Source organism: Talpa occidentalis, unplaced genomic scaffold, assembly GCF_014898055.3.
Source record: "Talpa occidentalis isolate TD23 unplaced genomic scaffold, MPIMG_talOcc4v2.1 talOcc4.5, whole genome shotgun sequence".
Lineage (NCBI taxonomy): Eukaryota > Metazoa > Chordata > Mammalia > Eulipotyphla > Talpidae > Talpa > Talpa occidentalis.
Genome location: NW_023604861.1, coordinates 50,425,264 through 50,444,641, shown reverse-complemented (window position 1 = coordinate 50,444,641; position 19,378 = coordinate 50,425,264). Strand labels below are relative to the sequence as shown.

General features: G+C 33.2%; 1 protein-coding gene across 6 annotated transcripts in view; it reads right to left on the bottom strand.

Moving 5' to 3' along the window:
• PDS5B (PDS5 cohesin associated factor B) overlaps window positions 1–19,378 on the bottom strand; it is a 165,522-nt gene that overhangs the window by 28,910 nt on the left and 117,234 nt on the right. For all 6 annotated transcript variants that reach the window (XM_054701568.1, XM_054701565.1, XM_054701566.1 and 3 more), the window contains exons 20-24: window positions 13,309–13,432; window positions 10,647–10,805; window positions 8,343–8,411; window positions 6,567–6,703; window positions 2,502–2,625 (exon numbers count right to left, since the gene is read on the bottom strand). In XM_054701568.1, coding sequence (XP_054557543.1) covers window positions 2,502–2,625; window positions 6,567–6,703; window positions 8,343–8,411; window positions 10,647–10,805; window positions 13,309–13,432 — 613 coding nt within the window. The remainder of the gene's footprint in view (window positions 1–2,501; window positions 2,626–6,566; window positions 6,704–8,342; window positions 8,412–10,646; window positions 10,806–13,308; window positions 13,433–19,378) is intronic.

Here is a 19,378-nt window from a genome sequence, read left to right as displayed (position 1 = left end):
TCACTTAGAATTATAAGAACTAAAATTTCCTTTTTCTGAAACCACACAATTTGGAGATGGAGAACTTGACATCAACTTCTGAAAGATCACCACTATGGTTGCGCATGAATAATCCTCATGAATGTTGAAATTTTCCAAAATACATAACATACATCAAACGACGAACAGGAAAACCATTATTTGCTTCTAAAGATCTTCACTGGCTCACCCAAGGTCTCCCAACTGAGCCTGTTGCTTGTTTAATATTTAACCTTTATTTGTCTTCTGTTTCCTCAGAAATGTCTATTATTGTGCTTATGACATAGTCTTAGCTTGGACCCCCTACAGGACTGCCTCCAGAAATTGCACACAACTATTAAATTAGGACTAATCTATTCCCAGGATTGACAGACTTATTATATGTAATAATTGAACAACTTAAGGTCTCAATTACAGGACTTCTAGAGAAGCTCCAGACACCAGACTGGAGAACAAAAATTTTCCACCCCAAAAAAGTGTTTTTGGCAAAATGTTTATTTCATGGAAGACTGCATCGAGTTCACCTTTTTGAAAAAGAGACTTTTCGGGGAAAATTCTTGTATAAAGGTATCTCCCACACTCTAATAGGCAAACCTAAATTTCATTTATTGCTTTTCAATAGACAAGACAGAACTTAAATTTGCATACCTTTATTTATACTTTCCTTTCCCTGGCAAACTCTTAAATAACCTTCCCCTAAAGCCCCTTGTCTTAGCTAAGCTATTTAAGATGGTATCTGAAGTGACATAAGTTACTCAGTTTTATTGGATCTCTCCCATGTATATATAAGTATACATGCTATTATTAAATTTGTTGCTTTTTTTCTCTTAAAAAGTACATATAAATTTTAAAACAATTTTTTTTTGAAAAATAAGATTTCTCTAAAGTTAAAGAAAACTAAACCATGAAATGAAGGGCTCCTTAAAATCTCATTTCTCAAATGATTTAGTCTAATATTTGAATAACAACAAAATAGGATTTGAAATTGACAAAATGATTACAACTAACAAAAAGATGAAGACAGGAGTTATATGTAAGTAGCAATTTTTAAATAAGCAGAAGAGAGGTGAAAAGAAAATATACAATAAGCCCTGAAATAAATGCCAAATTATTTTATATAAGATTGCTTGGGGGCCTCCCCGGTGGCGCAGCGGTTGAGCGCTGGGTTGCGAAGCTGCCCGCGGCCTCTGAGGCGCCGGTTCGATCCCCAGCTGCTTCCCGGCCACCGGAGGAGGGTCCCGCATGGCGTGCAGACCTCTCCTGCCGCCCGCTGCTCCCCTCAGCAGTGTACTTCGGTCCTTCTGCCTGCTCTGCTCCCCCCCGCTCTGGCTCTGGTGAATTCTCTCACCCTCCCGCGCTTCTGACTGTACCCAGTGCATGTATAAACAAACAAACAAACAAACAAACAAAGAAAACATGCCTCTATTAAAAAAAAAAAAAAAGATTGCTTGGAATAAGAAAAATGAGTGTGGAAAAAAACACATAATTGAAAAACTCATGTTGGAATATACTATTATAGAGTCCTTTTCTTAATAATGCTAAAAACTACCCAAAAAGTTATAGTTCAAATATTTTGTTACTCTAATATGGAATCTGTAGACTATGAATTCATTAATATCACTGTTAATAATTTGAAGACTTCTACAGACTTTCTCAGTAATAAGGAATGTTTATGACCTGAAATTAATCTATAGCTTCATAAAGCTATAAATTTCTATAGCTTTTCTTCAATTTAAGAACTAAATAAATTCAATCCTCTTTATTTGGATTCAAATTTAAGAATTCACCCTACTCAGTAAATTAATTTGTAATCCCCAACTCAATACTTACAGTGCTTTCACAGTCATTTGCAATGCAAGTCAACTACAAAATGTTGAGTGTCCTAACACAAGTTTCAGCTGAGATCAAACAAGGGACCTTTTGGTGACCTATTTTTAGTGCCACAGTTTTCACATTTTGGTACATTTTGTTGGTGATGTTGTTGTTTAAAATGGTTTCCAAACAGAGTGCTGAAGTTCTTTATAGTATTTATAAGTGCAAGGAGGGTATGATGTGCCTCATGGAGAAAATGCATGTCATTAGATAAGCTTCATTCAAGTATAAGCTATAGTACTGCTGGCCATGAATTTAATGTTAATGAAACAATATATTAAACAAGTGTTTTAAAATAGAAATATACATACATTTTAAAAAAGGTAAGAGTTGATCAATTGACAAAAATATTCTAACCAGAGGTTTACAGGAACCACCCTACGAGCAATGGTTTGATTTTTGCTAATTCAATCCTTGTAGTGACTTTACAGAACAGAACAGCTATAAATAACAAGAATCAACTTACTATGCTAGCAACTAAAAACTCAAATGATGAGTTTAGAATTCTGAAATGTTTCTCATGCATAAATTTTTCAAAAGGAAACATTTTATATCATTTTGACTTTTTTCTAAGAGTCAAGGATCATCTTCTACATAGCCATTTTCCTTACATTGATAGCTAATGCACATAGCTGATACTGTTCTAATGTGATGATTTCATGATAACATGGTTCTTGTGCCAGCTTCACAATAGCACTCCCAGCAGCAAGTCTCAGACGTGACATATCTGGTTTACTAAAAAATAAGCAAGAAAAAAAGTTATTTAGATTTTAATGACTGCACAAAAACATTACTACTTTGTGTATATGTAATTTTATAAAAATTCCTCCAAGCAAAAAAAGGTAGAAAATAATTTAGTGATACTGAACACACATGTTTACCAAGCTCTGAAATACAATAAATGCCCTAACTTGCTAATAGGTCAACTAACACAGCTGTGCTAAATAGAAGTAAAATGAAAGGTATAGTGGATAGAACATTACATTGCTTTTAGCTAGAATTCTACTTTTCAAATACTGCCAAGAGGCTTATTTTAAATTTAAGGAAAGAGAAAGTCCAGCAAAGTGGACACCAGTGGCAGAGTGAAGACACCAGCTGATCTCCTTTATATATTCACAAACAAATTACAATGAAACAGAGACAATAACCCCAGAAATATAAAAACTGACTATCATATATATCATGAGCAAAGGCAAGGTAGACAGGGGTTATGTATTTAGAGTGATTCAGGGGCAGCACAACTTATAAGGAAAGGGGGGCTACTATAGAGAGCCCCTTGGCTATTAACACAAAGGCACACATCCACATCTGGGACTTTAAAAACTGGCAGTACATTGGAGAAGGGGCTACAGAGTCAGAGTGTAGGGCAGAGAATGCACCACTAGAGAACTACAGGGGTAAGGCTGAAAAATGGAGATTACTGGCTTGAGCCTGAGGCTCCCAGACTACAACAGTCAAGAGTCCAAAGGTGGACCTCCTTATGGCACAAGGGGTTAAGTCTCAGCACTACAAAGCTATTTGCAACAAGAGTTCGATCCTCTGCCAGGGAGCTAATCCACATAGCACAGCAGACCTCTCCTGTCTCGCACATTGCTCCCCTAAGCAGTTTATGTCAGTAGATCTGCCTATTCTGCTCCCCACTCTGTCTCTAGTGAATCCTCTCACCATCCCCGCCCCGTTCCCTCACCTCTGGCCTACATTGCAGTTTTTGTATGCATAAATAAATCTCAACCAAAAAAAAAAAAAGGTCCAAAGGAGATCTGGCCACCTGTGTGTACTCAGAGAAGACACTGTATTTTGCAGCTTAACCTATAATATGCAAAATACCTACTGAATGTTCTTATTAACCAGAGTTTAAAGTCTGGATCCCATGGGAAGGCTCCTATTTGAAAATTTAAGAGAATAATTCTAGACTTGTAGCCCTATGTCAAGGACAATCCTTCACCCATCTCTGCATCTAGTGCTCAAGCTCAACCTAGGGGTTGAGGCTGAGACAAGATTATATAAGACATTTTGGCCCAGGAACTGGTACTCTGCTGCCCTGGATCCTTTCTATTACCTCTTAACAGCACCAGTGCCCCAGCAATTTATAAACAGATGCAAAGGAGTCACTCTATGAAGTGACACCTACAGACCCTGTGTAAAAAACCTAGGATTACACCCAGCTTCTATAGAAAGGGCATAAAGCCAATTATCAAGAAAAGGAAACTTATTAACCCCATAAAAACTAAAATTGAAGAGACAGAACATTATCATGAATGCTAGAAAAACCCCAAGAAAAAGCAAAAGCCCTGAGAAAAGTTTTAATCCAGAAATATGGAATATGAGGAAAGACAGTAAAATTAAGACTGGAAGTAACTGAACAGAAATCAAAAACTATACAAAAAGATCAATGAAACTAAGGGGTTGGTTCATCAAGATAAACAAAATCAAAACAGAATTAAATTATAAATGAAGAGGAGAAATTACTACAGATGACATCAGAATACAAAGGATCATAAGAGATTACAATGAACAACTATACTCCCACAAATTTGATAACCTTAAAGAAATGGATTTCTAAAACAATATAGTTAAACATGACTAAATCAGGAAGAAACAGAAGAGTTGAATAAAGTGATTACAATCATAGAATTGAAACAGAAATCAAAATTCTCCCCAAAGACAAAAGCCCAAGGACGGATAGTTTTACAAGCAAATTCTATCAAAACTTTAAAGAACTTAACATCCATCTTGCTCAAATTATTTCTAAAAGTCTAAGGGAGAATGCTCCCTAACACATTTCATGATGCCAACATCACCCTAATACAAAACCAGATACAGACAGCACTAGAAAGCTAAATTTAACAAAATAAAACTTCTGCTATATATGACAAAATTCATAGACCACTGAATATAAAAAAATCCTTCCCAATATAGTAATATATTGGATGAATTACAGAGATCTTGGGCTAATCTATGGATGGAAAGCTGTAATTCCTTAAGTAGGACCCCTTATAGTTCTATAGTAAAAGATAATTACTGGAGTTATACAAGTATTTGTCTATCACGGAGAGGGACCTGAAAAAAAACTACACAATCTTAGTCTCCCAGATCTAATGATTTTAGGTTTAAAATTCTTGCTTTATCTTTCTAAGGATAATGTAAGAATATTGAGTAAATGAATGCCAGCATTAATAAGGTTGTGAAGCTATATATCCCATATGTGCTTTTCCATTAATCAACAATTATTCCAAGCACCTACCACTTGGTAAATCACCCAACCACTGCCAAAGGAAAGTCAATTTTACTTGTTGGGATTTATTTTATATAAAAATATTATAATTTAATACTTTACAGCTGTTTTGAAGACCAGGTCTATATACATCCTTGTTTTAAAATTCAGAGCCAATATAATTTACATTCATATGCAGAATTCAAGTATACACTGGATTTTTTTTTTTAAGAATACTATGAATATAGACAGGTTAGACAAAGTTCAAATATGCACTTAAGTAATGCACATCATGAATTTAAGAGACAATATGTATTAATACTGGAGAAGTATTTTCCCAATTATGTAAATCTTAAGGACTGGCATGTATCAATTATGAAAGTAGAGGGGAAAGACAAGTTATGAGAGCAAAAGAAGGTAGAAATGACTGTACATGTGAAATGATTCACCAAGTTATATCTACTTGACTAATGTGAGATGGATGTGCTACTGTTAATAGTCTAATGCAAAAGTACAGATGAGCAAAACAGAGTAAAAATGAAGACAGAAAGGTAGAAAGCAGCTGGCAGTCATTTTTCAATATTTTGTCATTAAGTCTTAGATTTGTTAAGGGGTAGAGGTTATCTCATTTTTTGTTACCAGCAAGCCAAAAAATGGCAGCTGTGCTTTCAAAGAGGACAAATTTCAAAGTTTTTTAGCTAACCGTGACATAACCACTACCAATATAATCACTGCTAGCTGTTATATGTTAGGCAATGTTTCAAATATCTTAAATGTACTAATTTATTTAATTATCATAATAACTAAATGACATAGGTATTATCATTATTTCTATTTTATAGATGAGGAAAGTAAGGTATAGGGAGATTAATTTGCTAATGGTCACCAAATAGTAAGTGGTGAAGCCAGGATTTGAATCCAGGTTCCAGAGTTCATGTTTTCACTAACTATACTACAATATAACTTAAACAAAACAAACAACAAAGTGTGTGTTTTAAATAATTTACATCAGACGATATGGAGAGTGTTCAGGGTAGTTTGGTTAGATAGACTAAGCCTATAGCACTCAGTATTCCCAGGTGGTCTCCTCAAGTACATTTTTTAAACTGCACATACTTCTGGAAATAGATAAGTTGCCATCTATCCAGTCTGTTCTTTTACCTTTGGAGATTAACAAGAAGTAAAATATCAATTATTCACTGGTACACTAATATTTTCATCTTAGATATTTAATGAAGTTAACATCCATGATTTAAAATACATGCATTGTATTACAGCTCTTTGCACCAAATATGTGACTGCTATTTTGAAATGACTACTGCACAAAAGTGTATAATAAAAATATATGATTACCTACAAGAAGTGTAATACTACTTTTTTATAGAAACTACATCATTCAACAATTATACCAGATATTGAAATATTGAGAAATCCAAAGAACTCCAAAATAGTAATTACATACCTGATTTTCCCCTGTTCTGTCAAGTCTCCATCACTATGCAATATTGTTGTTAGCAATCTTAAGGTAGAAGTTCCTGACTTACTGTGATTATTTTTCATTCCAAGCAGCCACCGAACCATCATTTTAATAGCTTGAATCTATTTTAAAAAATTGACAATAAAACCTTGCTATATTTTAAAGAAACTCAGTATCGACCTTAAAAAATGAAGAAATGTTTAATGTATGCTTTAAAAAAGGGAAAAAAGTATTCTTTCCTGCATACATAAAGATAACTTTGAATGTTATAAATTAAAGATGTCTCACCCTTCCTAGGCAAGTGACGATGAAATTACTGAAGATGAGTTCTGATTTTATTTTTCTTTAACTTTCCCCAACTTACACTTTACCCTTTATAACCCAAAGTAAAATCATGCTAACTTCCCTACTCAGAAAAGTTAGGTTCCCAACTGCAAATTATATTCAATCTTTTGTGCCTGAGCAATCACCTCACAATTATACCACATTATGAAATATCTTAAAACCTATTTCTGTCTCTACAACAACTCTTGCTCAAGGAGAGCAGGTAATCTCTTTTTCATATACAAACTTATTACATATCTAAAGCTCAGGGACTAAGCAGGCCTTAAACAGTGTCATGTGGTAAACACTCTTAAGTTCTCTTTCCTGGACCACTTGGTAAACATGAACTTAAGTGAAGACGTCTGCTTTCTAGTTGACAGCTTCTCAAGTAACAAAACTACTGCAGATGACAAATACCAAGAAAATAAGTGTATATGAAATTCAAAGTATCAAGCATTATTCAGTGATGTTAAAGTAAGTGCTGCTCTCCAGACTGTAGAAACAGTACAGCAAAATCTGAAGCTGGAATACTGTGAAAAAGATATATAAACAAATACACATACTACAAAAGAGCTTATGAAACATAAAAATTAGAAAAACATCAATATTTTATATATTTGTTCCTTGCCTTTACGCCTGGACAGCGGATTGAAATTAGGTCTATACTACAAACTACAGATCATTGTAGTAAATCAATAATCTCTATCTAGTAATGAGCAAGCTTTATGTATAATTCCTAATTCAAGAATGAAATGAAATGAAATGAAAATAAAAACTCTGTTTAAGCCCCATGGAAAAGAGGAATAGTCTCAAAACCTGGATAACTATCTTAACTGAAAAGAATGTACAGATGAAAATCAACATTGTCTGCTGCCATTAAAAAGTTGTTATCTAGGGCCTCCCTGGTAGTGCAAGGAGTTAAGTTTCAGCACTATGAAGCTATTGGCAGCCACTACAGCAAGAGTTTGATCCCTGGCCAGGAAACAACCCACATGGCACAGCAGACCTCGCCTGTCTCGCCCGCTGCTCCCCTCAGCAGTGTATTTCAGTAGATCCACCTTTTCCGCTCCTCACTCTGTCTCTGGTGAATTCTCTCACCCCCTTGTACCTCTGGACTATACCCCAGCTGTTGTATGCATAAATAAATAAATTAAAAAAAAAAAAAAAAAAGCTGGTATCTGAGAAGTAGCAACATAAAGATAGATTCCCAACTTTTATCCCCTCAGATTATCTGCAACTTCCCACAAGATCATGGGTTTCTCTCATGGGTTTCATGTCCTCTCTCATAGCACATGAAATAATGTCATATAGCAAGCATAAAAATTTGAGTGCTTTTAATAGTGCTATCTTTATAATAGGAATACAAATTTAACACCTATAATTATATTACTAAAATTAAAAAAAAAAAGAATTAACAGGTCCGTGCATATTACTCACTTTGACCATTGTCTCAGGTGAAACTTCTTCATCTGGAACCCAAAGCTTAGTTGTCTTTTTTCCTGGAAGCTAAACATAAAGAGTTTTAAATATGGATGTGAATTTCTCTGTTTAACAGTGAATGAATGAAATTTTTACTATTCTGCAGTGATAAAGATCTATGTCTAACCCTATTACTAAATAGGGCAAATGGCTTGTCTTCATTAGCATCCCCATACAACATTTATATATCCATCACCAGTTGGTTCTTTTCTAGGGGTGAGATAGGACTTCAACCATTTGAGACTTACAATTCAGTTTATTTTAGGCAATTGGCAAGAACCACAATAATAACCAATGAAGACAAAAAGTGTAGTTCTTAAAAAAAAGGGAAAGTATATAAAAAAATTTCTGAGTGGGGGGGAAACTTAGATTGCAGTTGAAATAACAGAACACATGCATTAGTAGAGTCCTGCATAAATACCACCAAAATGGACACATAAACAGCACAGCTGGAAAAAGGAGCCTACAAGGCAGTCAGAACCACTGTAAAATTTTCAAAAAGAATATATTTAAAAAAGAAGAGGAGGAAGAATGGAGTTAATGGGCTTACATTTCTCCAAAATCTCAGAAGGAAAAACCCTTCAAAATTTTTTTGTCAGTATAATCACAGTACTCTAAGGTGACAACGTGTAAATACTGATAAGCATGAATTTATAGTGGCAATCAAGAAATTAAAGAGAAAAGGCTGAAGTACACAGAAGAGGAATTAATAGACAATAGTAATTAAGATAGGCCCTTAGTCTCCAAATCACACAAATCATAAGAGATCTAATATATACAATAATCTTGACAATTTCCCCACAAACTACTTTTCCATAACCAACTAAAAGTATTAGTAGAATTAAAATGCATTAATAGAATTGAAGAAAAAGGAGGGATATGAAAGACAGTAATGTAGCTATATATTTTAACAATTCTGATTATATTTTAAGAGGAGAAACTATCTCATATTTCTTCTAATTCTCCAGAGAAGGTGGTGTAGTGTTGAGTACACAGCAGACACAAAATCAATGGTTACCTAATATGTCTATATAAAATATACACACATCTGCATAAAACTGCATTTAACCATAAGGGAGCAATTCTCCCAGACCCAAACAGATACTCTCCCAAATACAAAGTGGAAACAGAATCATTATTTCTTTCCCAATATTTTCTTCCCGGGCTCTTATTAGTCTCTATATAAGTAGGGTAAGGGACAACCAGTGTCATGACAACCATACTATGAATTAGTTTCGAAGTTTTCATGTTTTTAAAATAGATGTCATTACAAAAATTAAACCTCTCCAACAACAAATATTGGTGAGGATGTGGTGAAAAAGGAACTCTCCTACACTGCTGGTGGGAGTGCAAACTGATCCATTCACTATGGAAAGCTGTCTGGAGGTTCCTCAGTTTACTAAAAATGGAGTTACGATACAACCTGGCAATTCCCTCCTAGGGATCTACCAAAAGGACACAAAAACATTGATTCAAAAGAACACCTGTACACCTATGTTTATTGCAGCACTATTTACAAAAGGTAAAACCTGGAAACAACCCAAATGCCCAAAAACAGATGACTGGATCAAGAAGATGTGGCATATATACACAATGGAGTATTATTCAGCAATTAAAAAAGATAAACTCATGCCATTCGCAGCAATGTGGAAGGAGCTAGAAGGAATTATGCTCAGTGAAATAAGCCAGAAGAAAGAAGAAAAATATCAGATGGTTTCACTTATAACAGGAATATAGGGGAACCAAATAAGACATCAGTGTAAAAAAAAATAAATAACAGTACAAAACACGACAAAGCAAAAACAGACAATTATAAATCAGAGACATACTGCAGGGGAGGAAGAAGAGGAAGAGTGATCAGAGGGAGAGAGGGAGGAGAATAGGGGACTGTGATGATGGTGCACAGGTGCATTGGGGAAGGAAAGTCTATGGGGACTCAACCTGAGGGGGTGAGGGGAAGCAAATATTGTTTAAAAATAAAAATAAATAAAACAAAAAAAAATTAAACCTCTTTAAAAGTAGAAATAGACAGAATCAGGTGATACATTTTATTTACCATGAATGTATTTCAGGTTGCATGGTTATACTCAACTAAAGAGATGTTTCAATAATTTTTTTAGGTATAATGGATAGACAGCATATTAAAAAAAATAACAAAAAACTTAAGGCTGGCAAATGAAGTGCTACATCATTTCATTCCTTTGTTGTATAAAAATTTAGAAGATAACATTATAAAGAATAAAAGTCAGAATTATAAATTACCCGGTCATTCATGAGAAGATCTTTCACAATGAAAGTGGCTACCAATGACTTCAAAGGAGCAGCAAATTGATCAGGTGCAAGGAGAGCAATATGACCAATAGTAACCAACGGTGTTATAAGATGTTCCAGGTTGCTTGGATCTAGACTCTTATGTAGAGGCTGGAAAGGAGAGGAAAATATATTCAAATCTATTATAAACATGCAAATAAACTATTCACATGTCATTTTCAAATTTAGTAACTACAAAATTTCAATACATATACACGGTATAAGGAGTACCTCAGGCTTCATTTCAACTTCAACAGATTATGTCTACAAGGCATCATGATTAGGTATTTTCAATTCTGTGCTATCAATTTCGTATAATATATTTTACAACCACATACGAACATGTTAAAGAATACTAGGGCTCACCAATATTCATTTGTGTTCTACTTTCTGGGCATAAAATGATCACTCTTGAAGATTGCTCTGCATTTAGGTGAGGATATGTGAATAAGTTCTGGTTAACAGGATAAGAGTCAAAATGAATTATGTGATGGCTGCACTGAGGTAAGTATGAGCACTGGCTGACTTAATGTCAACAATCCAGTGGGACTGAAAAAGAAGTCAATAGCCAAAGAGTCTGTGCCTAAGTCGCTGATTAGAATGCTGGCCAAATGTCTAAAGAGACTTGTTTTGATTTTTTTTTTTTTTTGCAGGACTAAGGAATAAGCTTTTATCATGTACAGTCAGATGCATTTTGGTAGTTTTTTATAACATCAAATATTAAGTACCATAATTAATAAAATTATTGTTATTATTCTGATAAGAAAATCATTAAATGCATTTTGGCATGACAATGGAATGAGGCTCTTCATATACAAATATATAGAGAATGAAATCCATAGTAGTTTTAAAATAAGAAAACCAAAAGTGACTACAGTAGGCTATTACTAAAATAAAGGGATAAAATGTGTGTGTGTGTATGTGTGTGTGTGTGACACTTATATATAAATAAAAAATTCCCAGAAAAGTACATTAGAAACTGACAACATTGGTTGTCTCTCGGGAAAGAACTGGGTGGCTGGTGAAACAAGAGAACAAATTTACTATTTACTACTCAGGTATTTGTTTTGTACTTTACAATTTTGAAGCAAGTAAATATATTATCTTTTACAAATTGTGGTGACCTATTTTAAAAAACTGATGCTCTGTTCCCCATAATAAACATCAAGAACATCAATTCTAGGCTTGAAAAAAATACAAAACTGTACTGTTCCAACATATTAGGGCAACATGGGGTTAATTTAATCAAAAACATATTTAAATGCATTTACTTCTGGCTATTCTTGATAATTTTCCTTAATACTGCAATTACACAACTATTTACAACATGAACAAAAACCTAACATTGTTTTTTTGATTAGTTTATTATAATGAGTGTCATGATTTCGAACAATAATATAAGAAATTCATCTCTGGGATCCTGGGTAACAGGCAACCTCTTAAAGATCAGATGTCTCTATGAAATCTTTTCTCAGAAAATCATTCAACCTTGTATTTTATAAAAGGGCGACTATAGATTAGGTTCTTGTAAAGATGTAATAAAACAGATGTGAAGTTTTTTTTATAATATGTACAATTTTTAAAATACAATCTTGTAGAGATGTAAAAACAAAATAACAGATATAACATCAAAATGAAAATAACAGTATCCTATAAATACAAGTTATTTTCAGCATTATCCTCAATATCCTTGAAAACAAAAAGATTAAGAAAAACAGCTTTCCTATAAATCAATATGAATTCATTGAAGTCATTGTTGTATACAAAACAAGACTACAGAAAAACTTCCATCCAAATGCATGAAATTTTAAATAAATTATTTGCTATCTACAGCTAAGATTCTGTTTGAGAAAGAAAACTACCTTTCTTCTTCTTTCAGGTCTCAACATACATGAATATATGACAAATTTAACATAAATGCTTCTGAAGTATTTATAGCAGCTCCAACATAATTTTCAAATTGTTTTGAAGGCCCCAGCACTAAAAGTATAAATTTGGATTTTAGAGATTTTCTGTTTAGCTTCTATTTGCCAGAAGGCCCCCAAAAGCCTGATTATAATAGCTAACATTAATACTATAATACTCATAATGATTTATATAATTATTAGATTATATAAATTGTAGAGAAAATAGTATGAACTGTATGTTGAAAAGATACACCTTATAGCTTACAAAATTAGGTAAGTCATTAAAGTATACACTCATTTACTTTATATTACCAATCAGTCTGATTTATAAAATCCTATGTTTTAGTAATATCTTATAAGTTGAATTTTATTATTTAAACCTGAGAACTGGTAAAATAACCATTACCTACTATCAATAAGTATGATTTTACATATCAAGACTTGCTAACAAAAATTTCCAAATGCTTAAAATATAAAAAATAATGCCATAGTATACAATTGCTTGATTTCTGACTTTGAATGAACATTAAACATCTGAGTAAACAGACATTTTCACGTTAATCACTCATTGATATTGATTATACGGATTCAAATTCTGAAAATAGTCTATAAAATGATCCATCTCCAAATGTGAACATTCTGTAAAATCATTGACTTTTGCTTTTTTTAACTATGACATATGAAACAAAAATTTTTTTTCTCTTTACCTCAAATATCTGTGCAAACTGAGTCTCTTTACTAGAAAATATCGCATGAATACAATGAATGGCATATTTGGCTTGACGGGGGGGTCCTTTTTTAGATTTGTGATGTAAAACAGGAAGCAAGGCTCTAAAAAAAAAAAATCAAAAACAATAAACCAGAAAAATCAACAAGATTTCTACTAGATATTTTAATGTTTATATTTCTGAAATAGTTTTGTGAGAACAAAGTCACATCTACTCAGACTTATTATCAGTTATCCATAACTTTCCTTTACAAATATCTTCATTAAATTATTTTTTTCTCCTTTTTACTAAATAATTATAAATACAAGCATGGATGGTAGCTCATCTTTTTCTTTTTAATGTCATTCCCATCAGTCTTTTCTCTTATTCTCACTGCTATCACTCTAATTAAGCTTCTGCCACCTTAGGCACAGACCACTGTAATGGGACATAAATTATTCCTTCTTTCTCAACTCTCTTTGTCTCCTGATTCAATTTTTACTTTGTGCAAGAACAATCTACATAAAGGGAAACGTGGTTATTAACCCACACAAACTGGGAGCTTACTATATGCCAGGCACTATTAAAAGTCTCAAATCCTTGCCTTCATACTACCAGCGTATTCTTGACATGAAAAATGATAATACAAAAATTAGTAAAGTATTTGTTATAGCAAATTGTCATTGATAACTGCTATAGAAAGGGGGGAAAAACACAGAAAGAAGATAGGAATAAGGAGGGGGCAGCATAATTGTGCTATTTTAAATGAGGTGGCTACATAAGACACTTCTGATAAACATTTTTTTATTGAACTTTTATTTTCTTACATTGCTGTTCATTTTTGTACAATGTCTAATTTCCCTGCTCAGGTATAGTGCCCATAAATCTCCCAATACCACATCACCCACAAACCATCACCACTGTCCCTTATGCGCTTCATGCACTTCCCTCCCATATTTTGAGCCATTTCCCCTATCCTCTCCCCCCGCCCCACTGTATGCCTCAGATCTATCATTTGCCTGCAGTGATAAACTAACATTGAAACACAGTTCTAAGGAGGAAGGGAGTAACATGTAAGTACCTAAAATATCAGTCAATGTTGCATAACATTTCACTACACAAAAACTTAAAATGAATACCAAATAAAGCAGCCAGAATTTCTTAAGTTTAACTGTTATTCAAACATCTCATAGTGAAAGCACTTCTGAATACTTCTCTCTGCCCAGTAGCAACCTAGTGCTCCAACTAAGAATTCACAGAAATAATAGTTCATTCACAGAAAAAATAGATAAGTAAATAATGGCAAATATTTAAAAAAGACAAATGATGAAATGAAGGGAAATTCTGCATCTTGTATTACAAAAGAAAGGTTATTATTTCTAACATGTAAAGGCTATCTTCAATTAGAGACTGAAACAATCAACAATATCATGGGAAAATGGGCTGGATAAAAAAAGGCAGAAAGCTCTTCAAAAGAAGAAATACAGCTTGCCCTGTGATATGTAAAAAGATGTTTACCTTTACTCATTAAAAAAAAAAAAATTAAAACTACAGAGAGAACTTCTGCTTCAAATAACAGTAATTGTCAGCAGTTAAATCAAGTTGGATTTCTCTCTCACCTTAATGAAGCAGAAAACCAGGCAGTATGTTAAAGGTTTCGGACACTAAAAATGTAGCACAGTACTATAATTCCTAAAATATGGGAATCAATATAATGAAAAATCTAGGGCAGAATAAATCTGATAGGGAGAACGCAACCATTTCTACAGATACAATTCACACTGCAGTTCATCCCCTGTACATCAACACTACATCCTATTTTTTCCCTAAGTTGAGAAACACAATAGGAAATTCTGTATGACAAAACATGAAATAAGATGCACAATAATAAAATATAAATCACAAAAAATAAATAAATAAAATATGGGAATCAAATTAGAAGAGCCCTCTATCAGACCCTACTTACTGAGGGGGCAGTGTTCAGACCACAGTACAAGGAGAAATAAACAAAATAGAGCCTTGTGATCATATGTAATTATCAAGGGAGAGGCGGGAGTTCAGGGAAGCAAAGGAAACTATACATTCTAGGGCAAGTTATCAGAGGCAGGAGTTACAAAGAGAAAAAGAGAGCTCAAGTCCTAGAAATCTAAAGAGGGGTATTATCTCAAGTCTTTGGCTAAATAATGACCAGTGTTCCTGTTGGTGGGAGTGCAAACTGGTCCAACCTCTATGGAGAGCTGTGTGGAGATTTCTTGACTTACTAAACATAGAGCTTCCGTATGATCCAGGAACTCCACTCCTAGGTATTTACCCAAAGGACACAGAAACATCGATTCCAAAGAGCACCTGCACCCCTATGTTTATAGCAGCACTATTTACAATAGCTAAGCTTTGGAAACAACCCAAATGCCCAAAAAATAGATGACTGGATCAAGAAGATGTGGTACATATACACCATAGAATATTACTCGGCAATCAAAAAAGATAAACACATGCAATTTGCAGCAACATGGATAGAGCTGGAAGGGATCATGCTCAGCGAAATAAGCCAGAAAGAAAAAGAAAAATACCGGGTGGTCTCACTCATAGCAGGGAACTAGAAAACTTAAATAAGGGACCAGGAAAAAAAATAACTATAAGAAAGAAAATATCAAAATCAACAAACTACTATGAACCAGAGACACTCTATGGGGGGTGGGAGGCAGGGAAAAGAGGGACTGGGGTCAAAATAAGGGGGTTGTAATTGTATGGAGAATATAAAAATAAAATTTAAATAAAAATAAATAAAAGCACACGCAAAATAAATAATAATGACCAGTGTTCTATGAGTGATTAAAAGCTACCTGAGATCAGTTAAAAAAAAAAAGGTTAAAAATTCCCTAACACATACATCACTAGTAATAAATCATGTTTTCCCAGCCTCAGTAAAAACCTGTAATGCACACACAACTAGGAGAAAATTAATCAACAGAAACAAGTCCAGAACACAGCACAGATGACAGAATTAGCCAAGATATTACAACTGCTGTTAAAAATATGTTCCATATACTCTGGGCCTTCCCTGCTGGCACAGCGGTTGAGCGCTGGGTTGCGAGGCTGCCCGCAGCCTCTGCAGCGCCAGTTCAATCAATCCCCAGCCACCGGCGAGGGTCCCACAAAAAAGAAAAAAAAAAAAATGTTCCATATAATCCAAGAAGGTTAGGGAGATAACAGGAACAAAATGAGGGCAAAAATAAATTACATTTTTGAAACATCCAAATAGAACAAGTGAATATAAAAATATAATATCTGATATGAAAAATACATTGATGGGACTAAAAGCAGATTATTACAGAAGAAAAAAAAATCAGTGAACTTGAATATGTGGCAATAGAAGCTATAAAAAATAAAACAAGGGTGGGGAGGGAAGACCAGGAAAAAAATTATAACAGGGCTTCCATGACCTGTTACATAATATCAAGTAGTCAAAAAAAAAACCTCTACTGGAGTCTCAGAAAACAAGGAGATGGGAAGAACAGAAAAAAATTATTTGATGAAGTAACAATAAAAAATTGTCCAAATCTTAAGTAAATAAACCCACAGATCCAAGAATCTTCATAAGAAGCCTCAAGCAAAAGAAACAAAAGTAAACTATTCCAAGGTATGTCATTATCAATTAGGTAAAAACAGCAATAAAAGGGAAAAAAATCTCAAAATCAATGAGAAAAGACAGTATCTACAAAGGAACAAGGAATAAAAGAACACTTTTTCATCAGAAATCATGCAATCCAAAAAATAATTAAGTATCCTTTAAGAAGTAAATGAAAATAATTGTCAGCCTATAATTCTATTTTGAGCAAGAACTCCTCAACAGTGAAGGCAAAATGAAGATTTATTGAGACAAAGAAAAGCTGAGATAAATAGTTAAGCAGGATTCTACTACAAGAAATATTGGCTATTCAAGAAAATCTTACCAGATTAAAATATGGATATACAAACCAAAAAAAAAAAGTAAGAAAAATGGTAATTATGTATTAGAGTTCCTTAGAAAAATTCCAACTATTCAGCAAGACATGTATAAGGGCCTAAAACAATTTGTAATACCAGGTTGCAAAAAAAAAAAATTTTTTTTTTCAAAAATTAGTGGGGTTGTTCAAAAGGACTCCTGAATAGCATCCCAGATACACACGGAACAATCTGAGCATCGATGAGCATGATAATTGCAATTAACAAAGCACATATACCTGTAAATCCAGGAATCTTTTTAAAAACAATGCATTGGTCATATTTGGAGGATACTAGGAAATTATTTTGAATACTGTTAAATAACATAAAAGAATAAAACATTTATTCTGCTTTTTAAAAAATATGTAACACTAAGGAACCAAAGAATAGATATGTTCCTTTTTACAAATGATGAAGGAATAACAGACTATCACCACTGATAACTAAGTATCATCAGCTGGTATCATCACAAAAAATAACCAGCTATTACGTGCTTCCTGATAGAGACTACCATCAGAATACCATTCCTGTAATAACAAAGTTGAAAAACAACCTGATTATTATGTGACCCCTATAACGGAGTATACCACCAACTATAAAGTGGCCCTGTTCAAAAATATTGAATTGGAACTCAATTAAGCCTATAGACACAATTACCACTTTACAGAAAATTGAAAGTATGCCAAAAGCATACAATTAACACAAATCAGTTCATGTGAGAATTCTACAAGACAGCCAGGTTTCTTTATCAAAGACAGAAAGGAAGAACTGAAGGGGGGATTCTAAAGGAGACAAGGGACTTATGAGACATTCCATCAACAACAAAGTAGAAATCTCACTTAGATCCTAATTCAAACAGTTTTAAAAATTACTACAATTTTTAGGAAAATTAATTGGATATATTAACATCCAGCAGAAGCTATAAGTTAGTCATTTATAATCTAGTTAGTGGATACAAGAATGTTTGTTATAATATGCTATTATATACACATGTTTGAATTTTTCAATAAAATATGTACAAAAAATCATTCTATGATTTGATTTTTTTGTGAAATGAAAAATTACTATTTACTAATTATAGTTACTTCAGTAAGCTTCCCAAATGAGACATATCTTTTTCTCATAAACTATATTTTATAATACAAACATTCATAATCTCTTTTCTTACTAATCAGGAAAAAAATGAGACAGATGACACTAACGTAAGAAGCAACTTTGGGTTTTTTTAATACCTTGAGAAATTTTAAACTCAAGAAATGTTTTGCATACTCATTTCAACAGAAATAAATCTAAACAAAAGAAAAAATATAATTTCAAGAATTCTGAAATAGTAGGCAGTTTTAGAAGTTAGTGAAATATAAATGAAGCAACCACCTTCTCTGACTGCTTTTTCTAAGAACACCCTTTTTAAAGGAATTCTTTATTCCCTCAATAAACTGATTTTGTTCTTTCAAATTCAAGGTTTTATCCCTCCCTAGTAACAATCATATACACAGAGAAAATAAAAAGAAAACTGAAAATAATATGAAAAACACTAAAGACTTAAAATTCGCTACCCTGAAATAATTTGTTAACATTCTAGTGGACACATACATCTAAAATTTCCCTCTATAAACATACTATATTAAAATACATGAGAATACAAAATGTGCAATATTGGGAAAATTTTTTTTCACCCAATAATACTGTGGATTGTTAAACATTCTTTTTAATGGCCATATAGCTCTTTAGTGGATGCTATACCTCAACTAATCTAAACAAGCTCTTGCTGAGGAGCATTTAGATGGTCTTTCTTTTTAAAAATATTAACAATAGAATCATTACGATTTCAATGAGAGTTGTTTACCTATTGTCTCATCTTATTATCCTTTAATTTGTTCTGAAATCCAGAAACTATTAACATATTATTAATAGTTAATAATTCTGCCTAGATACAGAATAACCTTAACACTACTCTTTGCAACTGTTCCACCAACTCTAGGGGTGGTAGTTGCTTTTAGTAACTCAATCTCTGGGTTACCAAAGCAACTTTTTTGCTGTTTGAGCCTTCAAACATTTGTATTAATTAATTTATACTTAAACTGCA